This window comes from Colius striatus, chromosome 8 (assembly GCF_028858725.1).
Source record: "Colius striatus isolate bColStr4 chromosome 8, bColStr4.1.hap1, whole genome shotgun sequence".
Taxonomy (NCBI): Eukaryota; Metazoa; Chordata; class Aves; order Coliiformes; family Coliidae; genus Colius; species Colius striatus.
In genome coordinates, this window is record NC_084766.1 from 30,890,479 (window position 1) to 30,914,757 (window position 24,279).

General features: G+C 39.8%; 1 protein-coding gene across 1 annotated transcript in view; it reads left to right on the top strand.

The window, feature by feature from the left end:
• Window positions 1-2,937: 2,937 nt before the first annotated feature.
• FHIP2A (FHF complex subunit HOOK interacting protein 2A) overlaps window positions 2,938-24,279 on the top strand; it is a 36,751-nt gene continuing 15,409 nt past the window's right edge. The window contains exons 1-11 of the mRNA XM_062001127.1: window positions 2,938-3,194; window positions 10,405-10,483; window positions 12,607-12,776; window positions 14,989-15,093; window positions 15,796-15,918; window positions 19,607-19,900; window positions 20,742-20,938; window positions 22,105-22,219; window positions 22,319-22,395; window positions 22,502-22,694; window positions 23,371-23,540. Coding sequence (XP_061857111.1) covers window positions 3,150-3,194; window positions 10,405-10,483; window positions 12,607-12,776; window positions 14,989-15,093; window positions 15,796-15,918; window positions 19,607-19,900; window positions 20,742-20,938; window positions 22,105-22,219; window positions 22,319-22,395; window positions 22,502-22,694; window positions 23,371-23,540 — 1,568 coding nt within the window. The 5' untranslated portion in view covers window positions 2,938-3,149. The remainder of the gene's footprint in view (window positions 3,195-10,404; window positions 10,484-12,606; window positions 12,777-14,988; window positions 15,094-15,795; window positions 15,919-19,606; window positions 19,901-20,741; window positions 20,939-22,104; window positions 22,220-22,318; window positions 22,396-22,501; window positions 22,695-23,370; window positions 23,541-24,279) is intronic.

Genomic DNA, 24,279 nt, shown 5'->3' on the forward strand with positions numbered 1-24,279 from the left:
CACTGCGTGTGCCACCCCAATAAAAAAGAACTACCGTGCCGCAGAAACCCATCCCCAAACCAGCAGAGCTCTGCTACTGACAGTGTAAAATAAGTCCATGGAAACAACATCAAGCATGAGCAGGTGAAGATGTACTGGTGCATGACATAACATTGGTAGCCTGTCCATAGTTGAGTCATCTTCAGTTGAATCATCTTCAATGAGAACAAGAAGTATCCAAACAGAATGTAACCTCAGATGAGGTCAGCTCTTTTGCACTGACACCAGTGAAATAATTTTTCCATTAGCTTCCAGTGATTTACTCTACTACTGGCCTGCCAGTATTTATCTAATATTACCAGCAGTGAGAAATACCTCCATATGCTTAAGAAATTTGAGACTAAAAGAGCATAAAAAACCTGGATCCACAGTTTGCAACACATATATGCACCACAGACTGGATTCTGCAGTACGGCTACAAATTCAAGCTCAATATATTGGTAAGTAAATGCAGGGTTATTTGCAAGACTCAATTTATTTCATAGGCTTAGGGATAATCATATAATTATGATTTTTTTTATTTCCTTTACTGCAAGGCATATTGAGGAGTCCTAATAAGAAGTCATTTTTATGACCACAACCCAAATTCCAACTGCACTGAAATGTTCTGCTCAAAAAAATGTTTTTATATACATCAGACACTCTTAGAATAATGAGGCCCTCAAGCATTAGAAAAGCTTTACTTCACCATCTGTGAAGAGGTGACTTATGATTTCATAAACTGTGATGTATGTTTTGGAATACTCTCATTGTTATAAAACTGTCTCCTTTTATATCTTCATGATATTTTAGTGTTTCATTATTAATTCTGCTGCTCAGAGATGGAAAGGCCCAGGCACACCCAAAAGACATTTTTGCAAAAACAAAGAGCATTTTAAATTACCATATTCTCTTAGACACCTTAATCAAGCACATGTGCTTTAAATCCACACTTTTTTTCAGAAACAATGCAGTCTCCAAAACAGTATCTATGGTGAGAGAATGAGAAAGGCTCCATTAACACAGCAAATGCCCTCACATTGATGGGAGAAAAGCTGTACCACTAATGAGCCCACTTACTGACAACATGTTTGCATTCAAACCTACAACTCATCAGTTGTTCTTTTTTTAAATGAAAGCAATACAAACCTGCAATACAAACCATATAAGCAGGCTGGATGTAGCTCTTGAATTGTACTTGTCAAAATATTAATATAAATACGAATATCAATATCAATAAACATAATTATTTACACACAGAAATACACTAAAATTAAGAATAATCTGGAGGTATTGCAAAGCAGTAGTAGACACCATTGAAGTACATCTGAAGAAGAGTTCGCCTCCTAGAACCTTTTAATCACAGAACACAGACACCTTCCAATGGCAGCATCCATACAGTTAACAGTTACCTAACTACAGAGATGGTACATATGTTTCATGATATCACTACTCATGTAGAAAAAATTCTATTTCCTAAGAACATCAATAGATACAACTTGATGAACTCACAATAAGCAGATTCTTTACCAAAAAAAATAACTACCTTTTAAGTTTATATGATTTGATATGTCTGAAATTTGAGAAGGAAATAACTAGCTGTGCTCCTTAGCTATTTCAGCAAAGGTGCCTACATAAAACTAGTATTAACTGTCAGTTAGTATCTGCCATTAGATCAGAATCATTAATAAGACTTCATCACAAGATCAACAGTCATAGTTAGACTTGCCAGATGACACAGTTTAAAACACTGTAGTTAATAGTTTTGTCCTGTGTTTTGATTTGTCTCTTTCTACTTGTTCCTAGCACATGAGGTAGTTGATGTTCACCCACTTCCAAAAATTGAGAGTTCTACTCATTTTGGTACTACGGGTTCTCTTCCCTTTCCCACAGTGGTCTGTCACTTTTCACAACGTTTCACTTTGGTCTTCCAATACTAAATAATGTCCATTTGCCCAGCATCCAAACACTACCCCATGAATTGTAGCGGTCCCAAAACATCACACTGGCCAGCAGCTACAGCTATAATCTCTGTTCAGCCTACCTTACCTTTGCTTTTTCGGTGGCATGTAAAATAGCAGAGATGATCTTTTTTGTATGAAGTATTTGGCTTGGTGGTGAAGTAAAGCCTCCTTTGTCTCCTTCAAAGTTCTAGGGGAACAAAAAAAAGCCAAACCCAGCAGTGAAATGGGCAACATGCACTGCCATATGCCTTCTCACGCAGTAGTACACTGCAAGCCCCAGAAGGATCCCAGTCAGCAGGGACCGGGCCACCAGCCCCAGCGGCCTCTCACCCAGCTCCAACCGGGTGTCACTGACTTTCTGAACTTAGCACCCTTACATGGCTCTGTGGAGAGCCGGCATTTCAGTGTTTCCCTGAGGACTTCACGGTTCCTGCAGATGGTGACAGATCTCAACAGACCCCGTGCCGGGGCTGCCCCTTACGTGCACCATGCTGGTAGGCGCGGGAGGAGGCAGTGGTCTCCTGGCCCTCACGAAGCAAAGCGGTGTGTGTAGCCCCTGAGGTGTTCATGGGGAGCCTGATGGCGGGCCTCTGGGCACACAGTGGCGGCAATCACACCTCCTGCCCAGGAGTGGCCCGCAGAGGCTCCCAGCCCCGGCAGCGCCGCACAACGCCCGCGCCCTGGGGGTTGGCAGCGAGTCCCTGCCTCGGCAGGCCCGGCGCAAGCGCTCGGTTCCATCGACATGCCACAAGCATTGCCATCTGCGTCCCCGCCCGCTTAGGCGGGAAGCCGGCGCTCTCGCAGCAGCACCGGCGCATGGGCCGCGGGCCAAGGCGCTGCCGGCGGAGGGGAGCCGGACGGGACAGCGCAGGGCAGGGCCCGGGCCGTGCCGGGCCTCCCCGCGGCGCGCTTGTCTGTGTGCGAGGGGTGGCGGCCCCTGCAGGCCGCGCCGGGGCGGACAGCCGGAGCCTCGAGAGCCCGTGCTGCAGCCCGGCGGTGTCAGTGCCACGGTGTCCGCCGGGGAGCGAGAGGCAGAGCCGGCGGCCGCCCGCCCACCCGATCCCCGCGGCCAGGACCCCGCATGCAGCCCTCACCCTGGAGCGGCGGCGGCGGATCGAGGAGCTCTCGCGGTCCTCCCGGCAGCGGCTGCTCCAGTCGCGGGACAGGATGTTCTCCAAGTTCACCTCCATCCTGCAGCACGCCGTGGAGGCGGTAAGGCCGCCGGCAGGCCGGGCCACGCCGCGCCGGGGATGCGAACTGGGCCTAGCAGCCGAGCGGGCCCAGCGGGAAGGATTGGAGGGAGGCTCGGGGCTCGGCCCGCTCCCTGAGCGCAGCTCCCCTTCCCCACCGCCTCCGCCGGGGCCTGCTGCCGGGGTTGGGCTGGCGGCGAGGGGCCCTGCCAAGACCGCATATCCGCCGGCAGCCACGGCCCTGCCGATCCCGACTAGCCCCTGCCGCGGGGCAGGAAGGCGGAGGCCGAGCTGCCCGGGCGGGCCCCGGCCAGCAGCGGGCTCCGCGCAGCGCCCGGGAAGGGAGCGAATGCCCGCAGCACAGGCCGCTGTCGCCGGGGCTGCCGAGAGCTGGAGATGCCGGGAGAAAAGGGGCGGCTGCCAGCCGGGGGCTCCACGGAGAGTCCGGCGGCCCGGGCACAGCCCGCTCGGCCAGCGGGAGCAGCCTCCGGGTTGTCATCCTGGGGAACTGCCTTTCTGGTCGGCCCCGCTTCCCGCGCCAGGCGTGAGGGCAGCCCTTGCCCGCCACAGCCGTGCCGGCTGCTTTCTGCGGAACAAATAAGGCAGTGAATTCAGGAAACCCCTCAGGGATTCTCGTTCGTGGCCAGCAGACACCAGTCGCGCTTTTGTGTAACGTTGTCACTTCCAACCCGACGCTTACATCCCTGTTTGTTTGTTTGTAAACTGGCTAGAATGGGAAGGAAGGCCGAGAGGACCTGCCTTGTGTGTGTTCAGTTAGATTTCATCATGGAGGCTCATCACATCTGTGCCTAGCACCACACTAGGGAGAGAAAAGCATCAGGGCCCCTTCCTAAAGCTACCGTTTCTGTAGGCCACGTTCAGCTGTCAGCTTATCTGGGCTCAGCTACCTTCTACACGATTTATTTTTGTTTGCTTTTTGTTGAGGTAGTATCCTGGTAGTAACGTCTCTGCCTCCCAGCAGCTTTCCCTGTAAGCCAAGACACCTATGAGACAGAGTTTGAAGAGGTGTATCCTTGGTTAGACACTAAGAACTGGCAGTGAAGTACTAGTGGAAGTGTTGAACAAAAATGGTACAACTGGTTGAATAAAGAGCCTGCATGCCAAATCCTACCTCATGTGAGGAGCATCCTTTGTGCATTAATATATGCCCTCATGCTGCAAGTACTTAAGCGTATGCTTGACTTTATGTGTGCCTAGAGTTCTGTAGCCCTTAGCAGGGTGATTTGAGTTTTAGAGTTAGGCATGTGTTAATTAATTGCAGGTTCCTAATTTCCTCTTTTTAAGGTAGAGCGGCAATTGGAAAGAAATATTTAAAATAATGATAAAACAGCTTTCTTGAAAACTCTGTATGACTACATATGAATGCCTTCTATAGATGGTGCTTTCATTGGAGGAGAAACAGAAATCAGTGGCTGCCTGACCTTACGGTGAGCTGTGCCACGTTTTGAGTAAGAGTGAATGACTTGAGAGATGCGCAAATGGAGGAGAAGTTATTCTTTCAGGCTTACCAATTCAAGACATATACTACAAGTTATTCCTAGAAGAACATTTACATTATTAGTGTGTACCAAAAATAAACAAAAATAGCTGAATTTATTTGAGATCCTTAAAAAAAAAAAAAAGGAAAAATGAATGAGTTGAATGGAAAAGGGGGAAAGTAGAGATAGTAGGGACTAGATGGTCTGTTTTATTAAAAAAACAAACCAAAACCATAAATAGATTGATAACATCATTTTGCAAGTGACTGCTATCAAACAACATGATATACGTTATTGCTCAACTCTGGTATCCCTCTCAGAATTGCCTCATCCATCTAACACCACTGTGACGGTTCTCCTGATGATAAATATTGCACTAAATTACATTTCTGGTATTGTGACAAATACTAAGCGTCACATGGTAGGAATGAAACACGGAAGCACAAAAAGTAGGAGGATATTAAGACAGTTTCCTTCTATATCTAGAACGTTTGTCTCACTTGAAAACTGAACTGAGAATTCGAAACTTTTAACCACTTTGGGGGCTGTATGTGACTTTAAATCATTGTTTTGTTCTCTCTTTAGTAAAAGTACATGGGCTACTTAATTTTACTATGAAAATGAAAAGTCTTGTAAATCCTAAATACTAGATAAGTTCACCTTGGTGGTGCCTGCTGTTTTCAGAACCTAGAGAATTCAGAGCATCATTTTTACTTGCTGTTATTGCTGCAGAGCAAGTATAGGTTGTGCAACTTGAAGTGAATTCTGTTTCTGCATTGGATATCAGCAACAGAACTGGTAACAGATATAAATTTTCAAACGGTGCCTGCCTCCCAGAGGGATTCAATTGCATCTGAACAGTTTTCAGTTGAACTGGACACCTAAATATGCTTAAAGTGCCCAGGCTTAGCTTTCGCTGGTAGGACTGTTCTGAATGGGAACTTTCTGGGTAGCCCTTCTCCTCTGTCGCTTCTCCTGAACATCACTTATATAATACTCCTGCGCTGCCCCAAGGCCTGCAGGCCTGTAGATGTATTTAAATAGTAAAAGTTCCAGTGTTATTAGGTAATCGTTGTTATCTTACCCTCAATATGCCATCTCTCTGAACTCTGACGAGGAGTCCCAAAGGTTGACACGTACACATTTGCCTTTTACTTATGAGTGTACTGCTCTTTAATTGACTGCCTTGGTGACAGGACTGTGATGAGGCAAACACAAGGGAGCAGTTGCTTTTTATTAAAGACCTTTTCCTACGTCAAATAACTCAAAACTTTCTACCTAAACTGTCCAGATGTTTGGGATCATATTCCTGATCTTTATTACAGCTGAATCAAAGTTTTTGCCACCTCTTGTCATATGTCAGTCCTGCTAGTATTTTAGGTATTTTTGCCTTATCTGTATTTCTCTGCAGCATCCAGATGAGCAAGCACCATTGTGGTATCATCCTAACAGAGCATCCTTAAATTGGATTGGATGGGTTGGTGAGAATGATGGAGGGAACTACAGTCTTTGTTCTGTTACCTTACTTCAGGGCAGAATAGATTTTTTTTTGCTTTATGGGGTCAATATTAATGCATCTGTGACAGTTTATATATTACTTATCCCCAAGATGATTTATCTTTGATATACATTTCTTGTATACTTTTATCCCAGACATATTCCCTCAGTGCTACATTCTCAGCAACATACCAAATGTAGTGCACAATAACAAAGCAGCAAGTTAGACTTCTTTTTTCTCTTATCTTGTGCTCTTCACTCTTATTTCCATAGACATAATAGCTTGCCTGTAAAGTGGTCATTCTGTGTTCAGGGGACTTATGTTTGTGTTTAACTTAGGCTTTCAGGAGATTACCTCTTAATAGTAAACTCAAAAGGATGTTTCTGAGCTGTGTAGCTCGAGCAGGAAAAATGTGATTTCATTGTTCTGAATTTTGCTATTTGTTGTCAAACAAGATTATTTGTATCCCTGTCTTGATATTTGGGAGTGAATTTAAAATTCAGTGTCCACTGTACATTTCTGGGATCCCTCTCTACCAGCCTGTTATTCCACTGAATCTCTTAAACTGATACCTTAACATGCTTTTAAGTAGCTCCTTTTCTGTTCATGTTTTGAAGCAAAACCGAGCTTTGAAAGAAACTGAATCCCTTGCTACGAGTACTGCTCAAAAATCATGAACTGAGTAACTGCCCAGAACAAGACATATTCTTCTTGAGCCCACTTTATTTGATGTAATGACTGCACAATAGTGATTGTTTTAATGTTGTGTTGCTATTAAAAAATTATAATGACAAAATGTAATTTATGGCTTGCAAGCATGTGCAGTCTTAATTTTATATGTGAAAGTATTAACCATTATGAATTCATTCATCAACTGAAGAAATTAAGTAAACCTTCAAGTGCTAGTCCTTTTTTGGATTTTCCCTCAGGGCAAACACACTAGTAAAGTAGTAAGATCAAAACAAAGACTGCTCTAGTTTTCCTTGTTTCAGCCAGGAGAGTGTTCATGCACTGCCCCTTCCTTTCTCTTTGACCCAGTTTCTACTTGCTTTTTAACTCTGGCAGCTGACCAGGCAATACCTGATAGTCTCTTACACAGTGTTTTCTTAAATGAACTTGACCAAAAGATACTGAGGGATATCACCAGCTTCTGTCTTGTCCATTCTTTTCAGTATTGAATTGCACTTCTGAAAAGCATACCTGAAAAACAGGACAATGATTTTTACATACACGAAAGAATTGCTGTTAAATGCTGGATATTTATTCGTAGCTTTCTTTGCTCTTCATATTACTTTTTTGTGCCTTAACATAAATCCTGCATACTTGTAAAAACTTTGTATTTTTTATAGATTTCATAATGAGCAGACTACAGTTCTGGTCAAAGATCTACAGTTCTCCTGAGAACAGCACTTTTCCTGGAAGGAGTGGGATTCCATCATTAGTAACGTATTGTCACCAGAATGATAAGGCAGCTTGTGTTAAGTTTAGCTTGTAAATGAGAACACTCAATCTCACCCTCCCAGGAAGCTCAACTGCTGGAGTTGGGAGACCAGATGGAAGAGCTAATCAATGTCTGCTCAAATGGGCTGGATTTTAGTAGTGCTCAATGAGTTTTGGCTATTAGATATACCAACACCTACACTGAGATCTTTTAAGACTTCTGCCCCCGCCCCCCCCCCCCCCTTTGCTTTGATAGCAGGAATCAACAGCTCAAAATTAGTAAGAATGCATGCAATTACGTCAAAATGACTTAATGTAACTGTGAGAAATAGCTGCACTTTTAAAGTATTTCCTTCAAATTAAACAAATAGTGGGAATTAATGGCCTTCACAATGAATTTTGTTTTGCTTCAGAATCTTTATACTAAAGTACGTGTATTTTTACAAAACAGTGATTACTCAGATTGTCAACTGTAACATAGATTTCATCTCATCTGATAGCTAATTATTCATCCTGAAACAGAACCTACAACTTTTTCCTAGGATTACCTGTCCTAACAGGGTTAAAGTATGTCAACTAAGTTTTGGGAGCTTACATTTTCTCTAATGCTTTCCAGTGCTGGGCTTTATTTGTGTATAAGCTGATATCTTAGTCTTGGTCTTTAGCTTGATTTTGTGTTTGAATAACTAAGTAAAGAGGATTAGTTGGTTTTTTTTTTAATTTATTTTTTGTCAGTAAAACACTTCTCTCAGAATAATACATAACATTGTACATATGTATATAACATGGAGTTACATCTCTATTAAATATTCCCTTCAATAACTGTGATGTAAACAGCAGATTTATACTACGTCCATCTGTGATGGGAAAGGGAATTTGGAGATGGGAATATTGGGGATAGGGGTACTTTAGCTGAAAAAACTAAAAAAGACTAATTTTTCTATATTGTTAGGAATTATGTGTAGTTAGGATGTGGCCCAATGCAAGCAAAGCTCCCACAGCTCAGTGTCCCCAGGTCCAGTTGGTATCAAGCTTGATCATATATTCCCAATAGGCATGGATGTACACGTAAGCAGGTGCACACACATACTAATGATATCTCTGTTTGATATCTCTGTCTTGCCGTCCTCAATCAGAGAAGACTCTGAAATCACAGAATATTTTAATTTAAAAGGACAAGACTGGTCCCTGAATTACTTTCTCACCTCTGAGAGGAGTCCCTGGAGGCGTTTGTTGGGAGGGAGAATGTCTGTATCCACAGTTCTCTCCTGTGTGGTGGATAAATTATTGACACTGCTGAGAAGTGAAATCCTTTTCCTGGCACTGCTCAGAGGCACTAAATTCATCTCGAGGCAGATGAGGCTAGAAGTAGTAGAGAGGAAAATCACATCAGTCAAGGATAAATCTTTAATGTTATCTATCGTGTGTTACTTTGGAAATAGAGTGGTCTGAAAGGTCTGGTATTCTTCAGAAGTGGTCTGTGCTATTCATCAACCAGAATTGAGTTCTTGGTATAGTTTTATTACAGAAAGATGCAAAGTGATCATTACATTGCTTGAAATACACATCTACAGCAGCACATCACATACTTGATAGAAAATATTATATGCTTAGTCTTTAGTTTGTTCAGTTATTCTGAATTTCCATAACTCAGTAAATTTCATAGTAAAATAAACTAGTTTTGCCAAGGGTGTGATGTCTTGACATTTTTTCTGTGATAGCTGTACTAAAGAGTGCAACTCTCTGTGCCCAGCCATGGAAATATGTAAGGCTAGATGAGTCTACAGTCTGTCAGGGAATAGATAAGCAGTGTCAGTTTGATTTCGTAGTTGCCATTCGTGAGGGCACATTTCCACACAGGATGCAGATGTAAGATAGTTATCAGACACCACTACTTTTTTAAAGTCCTGCATTTCAAAGGCCTGTGTGCAAAGGGTCATTAACCTTCCACAACAAGTCTTGCTATTCATATACTGGGCTTTATGCCTTTACCAAGATAAATCTAAGGGCCATTAAATTCAAGGAAAAGAGTGATGTGAAATACTTCCAAGGCTTTTTCAAGAGACCAGCACTGTTCAGTGAAGAGTGTACATAAATTTGAGCCCTGTTTATCTAGGAACTGAGGCAATTCACCACTTTTTAGGCCCTATGAGGAGACACTAGAGGAATCCATTTATCTCAAATGGGGTATCTGTAGCTTCTGGAGGGAAAAGTTTTTCACTGTGAGGGTGACTGATCCCTGGCACAAGTTCCCAGAAAGAGTCTGGAGTCTCCATCCGATGAGATATTTGAAAGCTATCTATAGATGGTCCTGGGCAACCAGCACGAGGTGGCTGTGCTTGAGTAAGGAGGTTGGACTAGATGACCTCTACAGGTTCCTTCTAGCCTCAGCCACTCTGATTCTGTGAAGGACTGGACTTTGTTTCAGAATTGACTGTAAAATAATGATTTGAGGACCTAATTGTAAAAAAAAGCCTCAGACAAGTAGAATTAGGCCTCAATAACAACAGATCCTCATGTTAGTAATTGCTTTTGTTGCTTCAAATAGACTGTCTGGTCATTGAGACATTGCAGAGGTGATTACTGATGTTCACAAGCTAGGCAGTATGACATGGGCTTTGTGCCATGAATAATGTATGTAGTCCTTGCTAAATGTAAAAGAGCACAGAGTAAGAATTGTAGCATTAGCTTGCAACAGTTTACTTCCAAGTATAAGATAAAATTCCATTTAATCTCTGAGGAAATCTGTTTATTTTATTCCTAATAGGTTTTTGTTTTGTTTTTTCTCCCTACAGCTCGCACCTTCACTTCCATTACAAGAAGATTTTGTTTACCACTGGAAAGCGATCACCCATTACTACATAGAAACATCAGGTAAAAGGAGAAAACATTCTGGTTTTGTCTCTTTATTGTGAAAACTAGAATTCCAAATTTCAGTGTTGATAAAATGTAAAGATAAATACTAAAATAAGTCATATATTTTATTAAAATGCCAATAGATATCAGTAATTTTAAATATTGTGTATCTCCAGTCATCCCTTAAAAAGCAGGCCTGAAAAATGATTGAGGGAAGGTTTTCTTTCCTGAGTACTATGTAGAGAATTGTGCCTCTAAACAGATAACTACAGAAATGTAGTCCCAGCTGGTAACATTTTTTGTATTTTGTATCACGGATTTTCTTTTTCTTTCCAAAATCTTAACAAAAGTAATTTTGTGGTCATAGATTTTACCAGACATACATGAATTCTGTGAGCTCAGTATTAGGTACTTTTTCTTTAGTGGCTTGTCTCCATGAAAGATATTTTATGTAAAGGGCAGGTGTCAGGAGGCTGGAGCCAGACTGTTCTCAGTGATCGCCAATAATAGGACAAAGGGCAATGGGTACAAGCTGGAACACAAGAGGTTCCAAAGAAACACAAGGAAGAATTACTTCACTGTTCAGGTGAGGGAACACTGGAAGGGGCTGCCCAGATGGATTGTTGAGTCTGCTTCTCTGGAGACATTCTAAACCCACCTGGACGAGTTCCTGTGTGACCTACTCTAGGTGATCCTGCTCTGGCAGAGGGTTTGGACTGGATGATCTTTCGAGGTCCCTTCCAACCCTTAAGACTCTGTGACTTTGTGAAAAGTGAATTTGTGAGCAGATTTAGAACACAATTTGTTAAAACTTACCCATACCTTATTCTGCACTTTAAAGAAAAAAATAGGTGTTCTGATGAAATAGGGCTGTAGTTGCTTTTTCTTAAACTTTAACCTAACTCTTAAACTTCAACTGGGGTCCTAGAACAGTTATACAACATTTTAATTTTTAATTTTCGATCCTAGTTATTAAATGATTAAGTTTCAAAAGTGATGTTCCTATTCATTCCTCAAACCTATTAGTTCTGCTTGTCTGCTACAGTAGCTATTGAATCTGTGTTTGTGTCTGGGGATGGTAATTTTATTTATATCAATATTTACTCTTACAAGCTGAAACTTGACCGTTGGTTCCAAATACCCGTCTTTTGGAACGCTATGTGATGTTTCCTAAGGTAGAAATGACAGGGTAGTAGGGGAAAACTGATACCTGCGATTATGTGGTGCAGAATAAAGGCTGACCTCTCTTCCAGACTTTCCAAAGCCTTGTGAAAAACAAGTTTCTACTCAATGGATCTGCAGTGGGAGCAGATTTGTGCCTGGGAAATTCAAGCAAAACACTCTAACTTGAAAGTTGTGTTAGAGACCAAAATCACCCTGACATGGCAGTTTTTCTCTGCAATCTTGTTGCCACTTGCATGCCAGTGACAGTTATTTTTAGATTATTGCATAAGAAGTAGTAACCATTTAGTGGTATAGTTGTTCAAATAGAATTCAGCTGAAAAGAAAGGAAAATCTCATGACTTTAGTCATGAAACCATAGTCTTATCCTTTCTCTTTTCTTCATAAAGCTTGACAGAATGCTATCTTAATGCAGAAAGTATAAAAGGCAAGTCTAAACACTTTTGAAGAATAAACAGCATAGAGTTTGGGTGTTCTTTGTTGTTATCATTAGAAAAACAATTTATTGACTTAACTAATTTGTAAAGGAACTGAACAACTGCAAATTAAGCTGATCTTAGAGGCTGTTTATAGACTCGCAGATACTACGTGGAGAGTCAAAGAGAAAGTTGTCAAGACAGGGTGGATATTAACTGAGAGACTGATAATTGAACATTTCTCTCCTTAAGCTTGGTTTCTGGCTGTAAAAGGGGGTTTTTTTTGACTCTGTAATTGATGCATGTTTTGAAATCTGGCTTTTCACATTTTCCCTGTTGCAGGATTAGATATCTGCCTAATGCGTATTCCAGCTCACATTTCAAGATACTCTTCTGAAAATTGGACATGTTAAAAAAATTCTGTACTATATATAAGATTCTTTAAATGAGTGTTCATGTTTTTAATTCTTACATTTTGAACTGAACTTAGAACAGTGAGGACAATATTTTAGTCATTCATAATTGCACATCTCTTTTATTTAGATGACAAAGCTCCTGTGACTGATACCAACATTCCTTCTCACCTGGAACAGATGTTGGATATTCTAGTTCAAGAAGAAAATGAGAGGGAATCAGGCGAAACAGGACCATGTATGGAGTATTTGCTACATCACAAGATTTTGGAGACACTCTACACCCTAGGAAAAGCTGATGTATGTACTTCTCAGCAAAGCAGATTCTTTTTTGTGTAAGCTCCTAATTGTAAGAAGGAATGAAGTTCTACAGTAGGTGGTAGTGTGGGACACTGAACTCTAGCAAGTAGCTGTTTGCTTATATTACCAACATATTACACGTAACAGTTTTCTACAAGTGTGATGAAAATGAGACCATTGGTGAGATGCTGACTAGGGCAAAACCCTGAGATTTGTTACTGACCACTCTGACAATATTGACTGTGAAACTACGAGCAACATTTGTATTCAGTTTAGAATTTTTCTGGCTTCTAAAAGACAGTACTATCTCTCCCTGTCCTTTGTTAAGTGTTGGTTGATTCTTGGGTGAAAAGTGCGGTATTAAATACAAATTTTGTGATGAGTTATTGCTCAGGAAGACTTCCATGTCAGAAAGCGTTGATTTGAGCTGATCCCCAGACAGCTTTCACATCCAAGTCTTTGATATAAAATGCAGCCCTTGGCAATGTTGTCTGGTTCTTCTTATGTCAGGTTTTTGGCACATGTGAAATTAGCTTCATGGTCTTAGTTGTGTTATTGTTGCTGACTTTCTTAGCAGACTTAAGAGCTCAAATGTATGGGACTGGATGGATCATGAGGTGAATTAACTTGGCAGCCCTTGTGCTAGAACCTCTTGTATCATGATGCAGATGCAGTTAGGAAAGCATGGTGTATCCTGTTCCTAAGATAAATGGAGGTCTCCAGAGTTTCATTTTCAGTCAATCTTCTACACATTGCTGTGAGTTTTTAATCTATATACAGACAATGTAGGGTACTACTGTCTGAGCCTGGGATGTTCCTTGCTCTGGAAGGACCCAAGCTCTGCAATTCCTGTTCCTATACAATTCCTGTTACCGTACTAGCTGTCCTACGATCAGGCTGAGATACCTGATGTGTTGAAAATACTTGCTCAGAATTACAGCTTGTTCAGTAATCTATAAATTTTTTCAAGAAATCAAGATGAAAGGGTGACATATGTGAAGCAGATAATTAGTAATATGTTTTGTAAGAGTTGAGAGAAGTCATCTTGCACTCATATGAATATGCTTGTACAAGCAATTCTCATTTAGCCTGTCTTTACACTTTGCCACTTTTAAGTTGATACATCTGAAGTGAACACACAGTTCAGTGCTTGCAAGATGTTGCAAAGATCTGTTGCAAAAAGAATAATATCCTTTCACAGCACTCACTTAGATTTGTCACATTGTTGTAGATGCCCACTGATGGTACACATTTTGTCATTCTTTTCAACAGATTGCTTGACAGCTCCGTGATAACTAGGGACTGGTAATCTAGGGATAATTACCTTGGAAGGAGAACCAGATTAGGTAGTTGTCATTCCCGGCTGTTGCCACCCTTGCACCATTGACCTATGCGGTGAACCAGATGAGAGAAATGATGTGGGTTAAAATTAACATAGAAGAAGTGTTTATTAACATAGAAGAACACATTGGAGTTGGGGGGCTGGGGGGTGTGTTAGGTGTATAAAGGGCCACAAACCATCAGATCTCATGGAGATAGGAAAGTGCTTTCATGTGACATGGTGCATAAGAAACAGCAGAACAAAGGTCTGGTTCTTACATATATATTTGTGATAGATATTCTGCTGAATCTGAGAGAAAACAATATCTTTCTCTTGTCCAGGAACATCTGTCCATTTATAAACACTTAATCTGTATTGCTCATGAATTTAAAAACCCTTTTGCAGACAGTAAGATGTTCCTAGTTTGTCATAGAATCATAGAATGGTAGGGATTGGAAGGGACCTTTAGAGATCATCATATCATCATATGATATCATCATATGTTTGTATGTACGGATTCACTGTATTGCTGGATTCTGTGGCACAGTACTGTAAAGGTCAGCTGACCTGTACCAAATTAACTCAGAGTTAATTTCCCTGAATCACTGTCCTGATAGGGAATATGTCCTGAAAAGACTGGTAGAAGCCTGCACTAGAGCAACCAACCAAAAATATGAGTAATTTCAAACCATAAAACAGTAATGAGATGCGACATTTTTTGGTGATCTCTGTTAGTATCAATAAAAGCAATGTGTTAAGAGATGATATTTTAAAAACTACTTCTGGCTAAATTATTACTGTTTACTTAGCCATTTCGAGTGACAAATTTGCATCTATATTTCTCTCTTCATTTGTAATATTTTTGTTATGGTTCATCTGGTTTTGTTTCAGTGTCCTCCAGGAATGAAACAGCAAGTTTTGGCTTTTTATACAAAACTTCTTGGAAGAATACGACAACCTCTTCTTCCCCATATAAACGTGCATAGGCCAGTGCAGGTACTGCTCAAATTTTAAGTAAACTATATTTTTGTGACAAGTTTCTCTTATTCTGCTATAGATAATGGTATCTTTAATTCTTCCATTTTCAAGGGAGTTGAAGAAACTGTTCAAGTGCAGTATCAGTTTTAATGTATTGATGATTAGAGCCTTGAACTGCCTCTGCAGTGCAACTCACAAATAACAACAAAATCTTGAGCAAATGTTCAAATCAGTAATCAAACATCATTGTAGTATGTACCATAGAATCATAGAATGGTAGGGATTGGAAGAGACCTTTAAAGGTCATCTAGTCCAACCCCCCTGCACAAGCAGGTCAACCTAGATCATGTCGCACAGGAACATGTCCAGGCAGGTCTTGAACACCTCCAAGGAAAGAGACTCCACACCCTCCCTGGGCAGCCTGTGCCAGGGCTCCCTCACCCAAACAATAAAATAGTTTTTTCTTATGTTTAAATGGAACTTTTTGTGTTCCAGCTTCATCCCATTGCCCCTTGTCCTGTTGCTAGCTACCATCGAAAAAGGGATGCCCCAACCTCCTGACACCCACTCTTTAGATATTTGTAAACATTAATAAGATCTCTCCTCAATCTTCTCTTTTCTAGACTAAACAATATGTAGAAAAAGAATTCAGTCCATCATTCATGTAAAAAGCTGTGACTTACTCTCTGTCTCAATTATTCTTTTTTCTTTATGTGGCAGAAATTAATCAGGCTGTGTGGTGAAGTTCTGGCAACACCAACAGAAAATGAAGAAATTCAGTTTCTCTGTATAGTATGTGCAAAGCTGAAGCAGGATCCTTACCTTGTCAACTTCTTCCTTGAGGTGAGTAAATCAAATCCAAATTTTCCATGTTTATTTCATCTCAGACAAAATCTAATAGAGAACTGGAAGTATCACACTGTGCTTCATAGCTTAGTTTTCATTTACTCTGTGATATTCTTCCTATGATATTAGAAGTTTTGGTTTTTTGCTTTTTTCCTCCAGATACTTGAAACATCTGATTATTTTTACTAGAATTTCTTTCAGGACTCACAAATATACCTGCCTGAGTACTGAAAGTGCCTACAGAGTAAGGATATGAATTGTAATGTAGAACACTGTGTGAGGGAGACCTTTGATTTCTTGTGTTGTTTTGTCTTCATCTGAGTAAAGACCAAGGGACAGATTGCATGGGGCATTGAAACCTTGCAAGTTGCTAAGTGTTCCGAAGGATTGGGCCCTTATTTGGTAGTGGCACATATGGTCTAGCTGCTTTGCCAGCTCACAAGCTACAATACAACATTATTCTCTATCTGTAAGAAAGCCAAATATCTTTACTCCCTCTTTGAGCTTAACATGTGGCATTGATGAAATCAAAGTGGGAGGAGAAAGAATTTCTAGACTGACTTTCTGTTGCCATTTAGAAAAGGAGCATGTACAAGTTAATTTCTCCTAAAAGTCCATTTAGAAATGCCTCCTACTCCCACTTTGATGTTTCCTATGGTGATACAGTATCTGTTAAGCCTGTGATACATAGGTGAAAAGATGTAGATTCGGTGTGCTCCAGGAATGTTTTACAAGTTTTCTTCAAACAAGGTGTGTAACAGCAGAAGCTGCTGAACTGCAAAATTAAGGTGTTTTCCCCTGAGTAATGAGTGTCACATAAGTCAGTAGTAGAGAACTCATCTTAAATTTGTTTTTACCTTAATTAAATAACACTTTGATTGCCATTGTATTCACCATAGTTGTACAAGCAGTAGAAATGGTGTAAGGATTGAAAAAATAGTGTTTCAATGTTAGAAGCACCCAGAAGCAAAGCACTAGATGTCCAAACCAAGATTACTTTTAATGTCATCTCTGTAAGTTGTATGGTTTGAAAAGAACCCTACAAGTGTTTTGTCAGAAATTAGTCTTCTTTCCCAAAACAGCAAGATTACAATCTTAAAAATCGGAGGGAAAACCAGGTGATTCAAAATTTGAGAGAGCCCTGGTTTCACAGAAGTGCCAGCCATAGAGTTCAGGACGGTTGAAGAACATTTCCTGATTCTTTCACAACATTATTCTAAATGTCGTAACCTAAGGCGTGTCTCCACAACTTTGGATTGTGGTTTCCAGGTAAGGTATTTGGGTGCAGAACTGTCTATTATTAGAACAGAATATGCTGGTTGTTCACATCTCTGCCTCTTAGAGGTGCTATTGTTGTGACTTGGTAGCTGTTTCTGACCTTCAAATGCATGAAAATGTACAGAATTCTATGTGGCATTTATCTCTCAAATCTCCAACATTTAAAATAAACTGCAGTGCTGATGCATCTCTTGAAACCAGTCTGTTTGTATCTGTTAGTTTTGCATCCTTTGACTTTTCCTAATCAGTTTCTATAACATTTTATGAACATCTTGGCAACTGATTGTTCCATGCAAATGGAACACTGTGTTTCCATTTCTGCTATAGAGACCTTAAGCAAGTTCTAATACAGTGCCCATTAAAAAGTTATACCTTCATTTTATAAGATGAATAATAGTTCTCATTGTTTCTCATTAGCTGTGATACCACCTGATTTTTTTCACAGAATACTTTAAAAATCTTTCTGAATTTAGACATGGCACCATCTACCACAGATTTTGAAGCTCTGATAGTTACATGTCACAAAAATATTAGAATGTACTTTTATATTGTCTTCTCCCTGTTGATGGGGAATTCACATAAAGGAATACTTTGTCCAGAAAGCATTGAATACATACTTTATGTAACCTTTTCTATTAGGTCACTCAGGATCCTGTTTTACACCTTTACAGGATGCAGGTGAGCAGCTAAGCTGCAAAATTGCATGATTAGGCAATAGGAAGCTTAAATACACGCAAAAACTCTTCCCTATGTCTTGTTCAGTGTAAAGACTGCTTTGTGTTACCTGCCAATGTAAGAGCAATGAACCATGGACAAATTTCTAGAGGCATTTACACATTTATATCTTTTAGGTTTTCTCATCGATCTCTTAGCTAAATAAACTATGGCTTTTCAAATGACAGAAGAGTCCAGACATGAGGTAATAGGCCAGTGTAAGATAACATAAGTGTTTTACAGAATATTATCTAATTTTTGAAAAGAAGTAGCTTTTCTCTTTGGCAACCCTGCCTGCTACTTGAGTAATGCCAGCAACAATGTATAACCCAGGACTGAAATACAGTTGCAGCTTTTAGTTCTGCTTTATGTGCAAGACTCGTTGTGATTCACATATTCCTGTGTATCCGAAGATTTAGGGATAGTCAGACATGGTTCAGAAAGACATGTTTTAGTTACTTTGCAGCCTTACACAGTCTACACTGTAAGAAATGTATATGTTGAAGGAGTAATTTTTTTCTATTGTTGTCAAAAATCATAAGTTATTTTATAGCATGCAGTGTGCTGCTTTTACCACTGAGTTGCCTCTCCAGGGAGTTGGTTATGCGAGTGTACCACACCTCTTCTCTATGAATGCACATCAATCAAGCAGCATTCACAGCACTTCTGTAGCTTGCTGCCTGAGACTGTCATGGAGTTAGTCCCTGCTGGTTTGTATGTACTAAACGCCATTAACCCCAAACGGTTACTCTTTTGAATTATTAATGCTTGAGATATATTTGAAATGATTTTGATGTTATCATAGAGAAAGGGAACCATTTGGATTTATAATCTGAGTACTGTACTTGCTTGAAAAAATGTCTTGTGCTACAGTCTAATTTATGGTTCTAAGAAGGTATTATTCACCTGTGCTTATGCCAGAAGAACACTGAATTCTTGCCTTGCTGTGAGTTTCTTCTTGATGTCACAGAGCACAAATTTAAATGTCTTTTCATGTGCTGGAGATAGATTTACAGGAAGATGTATAGATTGCTCTTTTTTCAGGCTAAGTAGAGAGGCTTTGTAGCTTCTGAGAAAGTTCTCTGTGATCTGGTACAGTATCCAATGCCCAGTGCTAATTTCTAGTATCTTCTGTCTGCTCAATCTACTCAACTTTTTCTTCATGAGAAACACTTGGGAGTACTCTGATGTCATCCAAAGATGTGTTTTTTTCCCTTTCCTGTTGAAGATAAAATCTCAAGAAGTTTAGAATGAGTTTATCTGTATGACTTCAGCTGCAAAAGTTACAAACATTAGATGATGTTGAGGTCTTGACTTAGAGAGGGATGTTTTATGGTATGTGCTAAAGTCTAAAGGTGCACTCATAAGGTAAATGAAAAATTTCCATCAAATAGTGGTCAAATCACATGCATATGTGCCTTCAGTAGTGGAGATGAGAAGATGCCATCTCTTTGTAAATGGCACATTCAGCCTTTGAAGCAAAATGTCATAGGGCTTAAGAGAAATTTAAGCAGATTAAAAAATGTTCTAGGTTTAAAAACTCCCACGGTCCTGCAACCCGTTACATTCTACAAGGCTACTGTAGCCATCTGTGTAGAGAACTACTTTAAATGTAAAAATTTTGCTTTTAGTAAATTTGTGCTTCAGGATGAACAATAATTTCAGCCATGTGATTCTGAAAAATTCTTTGCAGAGTAAGTTAAAAGCAATGGCTTCCAAAGGATCAACAAGTGTAATCACAGAAGACATGCTTAAATGCCAAGACTCCTTGACAACAGACACAGGACAGCCTGTTCAGCCTGAAGAAATACCTAATGCTGCTGGAGCTGAGCAAATGGAGAAGGAAGATGACCTCCTGCAACAGACAGATGATCTCTCTTTCAGTCTGGATGAGCTAAATGTCACATCGTCACCTGAGTCCTCCACTATTTGTCCAAACCAAGACTATAATTTAGTGAATTCTCTACTAAACCTCACTAAAAGCCCTGTGAGTTGTTTTTTTGGTTCTCTTTAACATGATAAAATGAAATAGTTAGGATGATGTGTGAAGTGGGCAGAGAGAGTGAATATACACATATGTACACACTGTATTTTAACTATAGAAAGTAAAATGAGGTTTGTTCTGCAGGCAGTTTTTGTAAGTTGGCAATTTTCCTTGCCAATTCAAATTAAATGAAAAGTGTTATTTCAGAAAATGACATGAAGCTTGTTGATAGTGATTTTTGAGCAAGTTGTATAAGATGCTGGCTGTAAGTTTCACAGACAAGCTACACAGGATAATCATTAGGTTAAATACACAACCAGAGAGTATTTTAAAATCTTTCAAACCTACTTTTTTGTAAAGGCACTGGGCTATCCCCAGAAGTTTGATTTCTTTTACAAAACAACTACTGTACATCTTACCCAGCATCATCCTCAAATTTATCCTCAGATTCTTTCAGAAATCTTAGAGGAGGGTTGGGTAAGCCTGTAATTACTATCACAGTGTTGAAAGCAGCAAACTGAATGTGCCAATGTACCTTGTTATTAAAAAGTGATAGTTCGTGGTGTCTAGTATCCTTATCTAAAGCTGACCCTACAGCACTAGTTCTGTCTGCCTTAAGGTTGCAGTTTCATTCTCGGTATTTGACATGGATTTAAGTGAGGTTCTTTATTTTGTGCCATCCAAATTCACTAGAATTAAGTTTTGATGACTGAAAAGGCAACAAAAATAAACACATTGACTCACTGTGGGGGAATGGAGAAGTTTTATTTAGGAGATGTTTGCTTCTTGATTTCAAGTGAGCTTCATTCATCCTCTGATTAATTCTTCCATGCCCTTCTGCCAGGACGGCCGGATAGCAGTGAAGGCCTGTGAGGGCCTCATGCTTTTGGTGAGTTTGCCAGAACCAGCAGCTGCCAAGTGCCTGACTCAAAGCACTTGTTTATGTGAATTGTTGACAGACAGGCTGGCCACCCTCTACAAAGCCCTGCCTCAGTCACTGGATCCCTTAGACATTGAAACAGTGGAGGCAATTAACTGGGGGTAAGAATTTTATTTTTGTATTTAATACCCAAGGTGACTTTACACCCCTCCCTGAAACTAATTTTCTGTAGGTAGATCACGTCTAAAATGTTCACACCCCCATACTAAAGTATCAAGAGCAGAGCTGAGTTACCACCTGCAGCATAGTGGTGCCACTTAGGTGCCCAGTGTACATGTGATTTCTGATATGGGGCAAGATTTGGGATCCAATCCCTTGCAGAAATTCCTCAGGAGGCAAGTTTTTCCACCGAATTACCTTAGCAGTTTGTGATGATGTAGCTGTAGTATCAGGTGCAGATTATTCTCTTGTTCAGATGTTAAGGATTTAGGAAACATAAACTTCACGGTACACAGTGAGTGAGCTGCTGCAGGAGGCAGGAAGGGCTTATTTGATAACAGGCTGTTGTTGCAAAATCTTTGCAGTAAAAAAAGAAGGAAAGAGTCACTGCATAACTCGTCAGCATGAAGCAAAAGATGCATGTTATCCCAACCGCTTGCATGTTAGATTCTCAAAACATTTCTGCACTCTACCTTCATTATTATGAATTGCTCATGACCTGTTAGTGTTGAGACAAAAGTAGGTATTTGCAAAATACCTACCAAAATTTCTGGTAGTTGGAGTTTGCAGTTAGAAGGGAAAACCCCTCAACTTTGAATAGAGGGATAAGTAATTATTGGAGTGCTTTACCAAAAAAAATGGCAAATTTGTTATTCCTTAGGGCCTTTAAATTGAGATACATGTTTTTTTTCTCAAAGATACAATCTAGTTCAGTGTACACACTTGTGGGTTTGATTGAGGTCACTTACAGAGTACAGAAGAACAATTGCCTTCATTTTATGGTTCTCTGACTACAGGAGTTATTGATTCAGTTTCTGTGGTCTGTGTTTCCTGGGAGAACATACTAAGTGATCAGTTTTCCCTTCTGACTCGAGAAACACTTACCAAACAGAGTTCTGCTGTATAACCTGTGTATCCTTTAGCGTGCTACTCAAAACCAGTGCTGTGATAGCACTGACATATTAGTAGAGACCAGCAGAAAAGCTATTTTAATGTTTACTTCATTGCAAGGAGATCATTCATTATTCTGTTAAGTTGAAAAAGAATGAAGTCCAAGATTCTTCCGTTACTTGTAGACTAAATAAGTCTTTTTCCCTGTTTTCTCTAGTTTGGATTCTTATAGCCACAAAGAAGATGCATCTGCTTTTCCAGGGAAAAGAGCGCTGATTTCATTTTTTTCATGGTTTGACTACTGTGATCAACTCATCAAAGAAGCACAAAAGGTTTGGAATATTTACAGATGCTACAAATACATTCAGCAAATAAGCAGTTCCAGTTGTTTCTTAGCTTTTGAGACTTACCATTTTGTACTTTTGTTTCAGACTGCTGCTGTTGCTATGGCAAAAGCTGTGCGGGAACGATTTTTCATTGATGTTATGGAACCCCAGCTGATGCAAACGTGAGTAGCATCCTACAAGATGCAGCAGAGCAGAATCTGAATCAAGCTGATTTTATTTTTCTGCAACACAAATCCTCTATATATCTGACATGATATTTTTTTTCAGTTCAGAGATGGGAATCCTCACATCAACTGCACTATTGCATCGCATTGTTCGTCAAGTGACTTCGGATGTCCTGCTGCAGGAAGTAGTTTATTTTATACTTGGAGAACACAGGGAGCCAGAAACTTTGACAGACATCAACAGACATCCATTGCGACACAGGTTAATCGAACACTGTGATCATATTTCTGACGAGGTGAGAAGTGACAATGATGTAATAATGTCTGCTGGCCACTTCCCTCTCGCACAGTCTGTGAAAACACCATCATGAGGTCTTTTCATATTTGTGTCAGCTAACTTTTTTTGAAAAGGAGAAGAGTTCTGACTGCCAGCCCTAATTCCCTTTGGAAAGGAAAGTTAAGATGTTTAGCTGGCACGTTATTCCCATTAATAAAGATTCTTTGCTTAAGTTACTCGTCTCCTCTGCACGTCTACTTAGGGTTTCTCATCAGTAAGATAGGGCAAAATCAGTTTCTGAATTGACATTTTAATTCATGCTTTGTTATACGTTGCATCGCTGTTATTTTCCACCTTGTGTCAATTCTGCCATGTTACTACATGAGGTATAGTTAAAAACCTAATTTTTGTATAAAGTAAATCTGGTCAGGGAATATACTCAAGGCCCATTGAAAGATGAAGTTTTACAGGAAAAAATGCATCCACCTATCTATTTTTCAAATGTTTATGGACTCTTCATCTACCTTTCTGCCACATTCAGCATAATGATTTCGTACTTTTTCTCAGGATTTGTGCTTCATTCCATACTATAAATAAGTAATTGCAATGTTCTAGGATGTGTAAACCAAACCCAAGGCAAACAGCATAAAGCAGCAGTGCACCAGTTTATTGTGTTTGTACTTGTTATGTTGCAGATCAGCATAATGACTTTACGAATGTTTGAGCACCTTTTGCAAAAACCCAATGAGCACATTCTTTATAATTTGGTTCTGAGGAATTTAGAAGAAAGAAACTACATGGAATACAAGCCTCTCTGTCAAGAAGATAAAGATGTGGTAGAGAATGGACAGATTGCAGGAGCAGTGTAAGTTTCATTTTTAAGGGAAGTTTTTACAACAGCTAACTTGGAGCCTTATTTTTAGAACATAATGGGGATTTTTTTCAGCAATTAGAAGAAAAGTGAGCATAGATAACACTTTGCTCTGTGTATTAATCTATATGCATATAAAGATGCAGAAATTATTATCTCAGTAATTTATGACATTTTTTACAGCAGTAACAGGAAAGCGAAAATTATCAAAAGCCTCTTTCTAGAACAGTAGGCACTCAAATGTCTTCTTATATCAATTTCCTTAAGCGTCTGTCTGCCTTAAGTCTGTGCATCTATGTCTTGCTTTCAATGAGATTATACTTGAAGTTAATCACTTAAGTGTCTTGCTTATATTTATATTGTTGAATCATTTTTTGATGGAAAATAATTGGACATTTTACATAAAATACCCTACTGAACTCTTGTCAGTCCTTTTTTTTACTGATGGAGGGGTAAGGACTAGTCACACCAGCAATTTCGTGCATCTGAATGAGATATTTCTGACTCATCTAAAATAATCTAATGATTTCCTGGAGTATAACACACTTTAGTGTGGCTAGTGAGTTTAAGTGATTGAATGCAGTGCTTTTGTACGAGTCTAAAATGGCTCTTCTGTTGTTCAGATCAAGACATGTTTTTTCTTCAAAACTCAGTTTGTTACGTACTTGTAAAGCTTACTGTTTCTGCATATTAATTAGGTAAAAAGATATCATATAATAGTGATCTGGAAAAC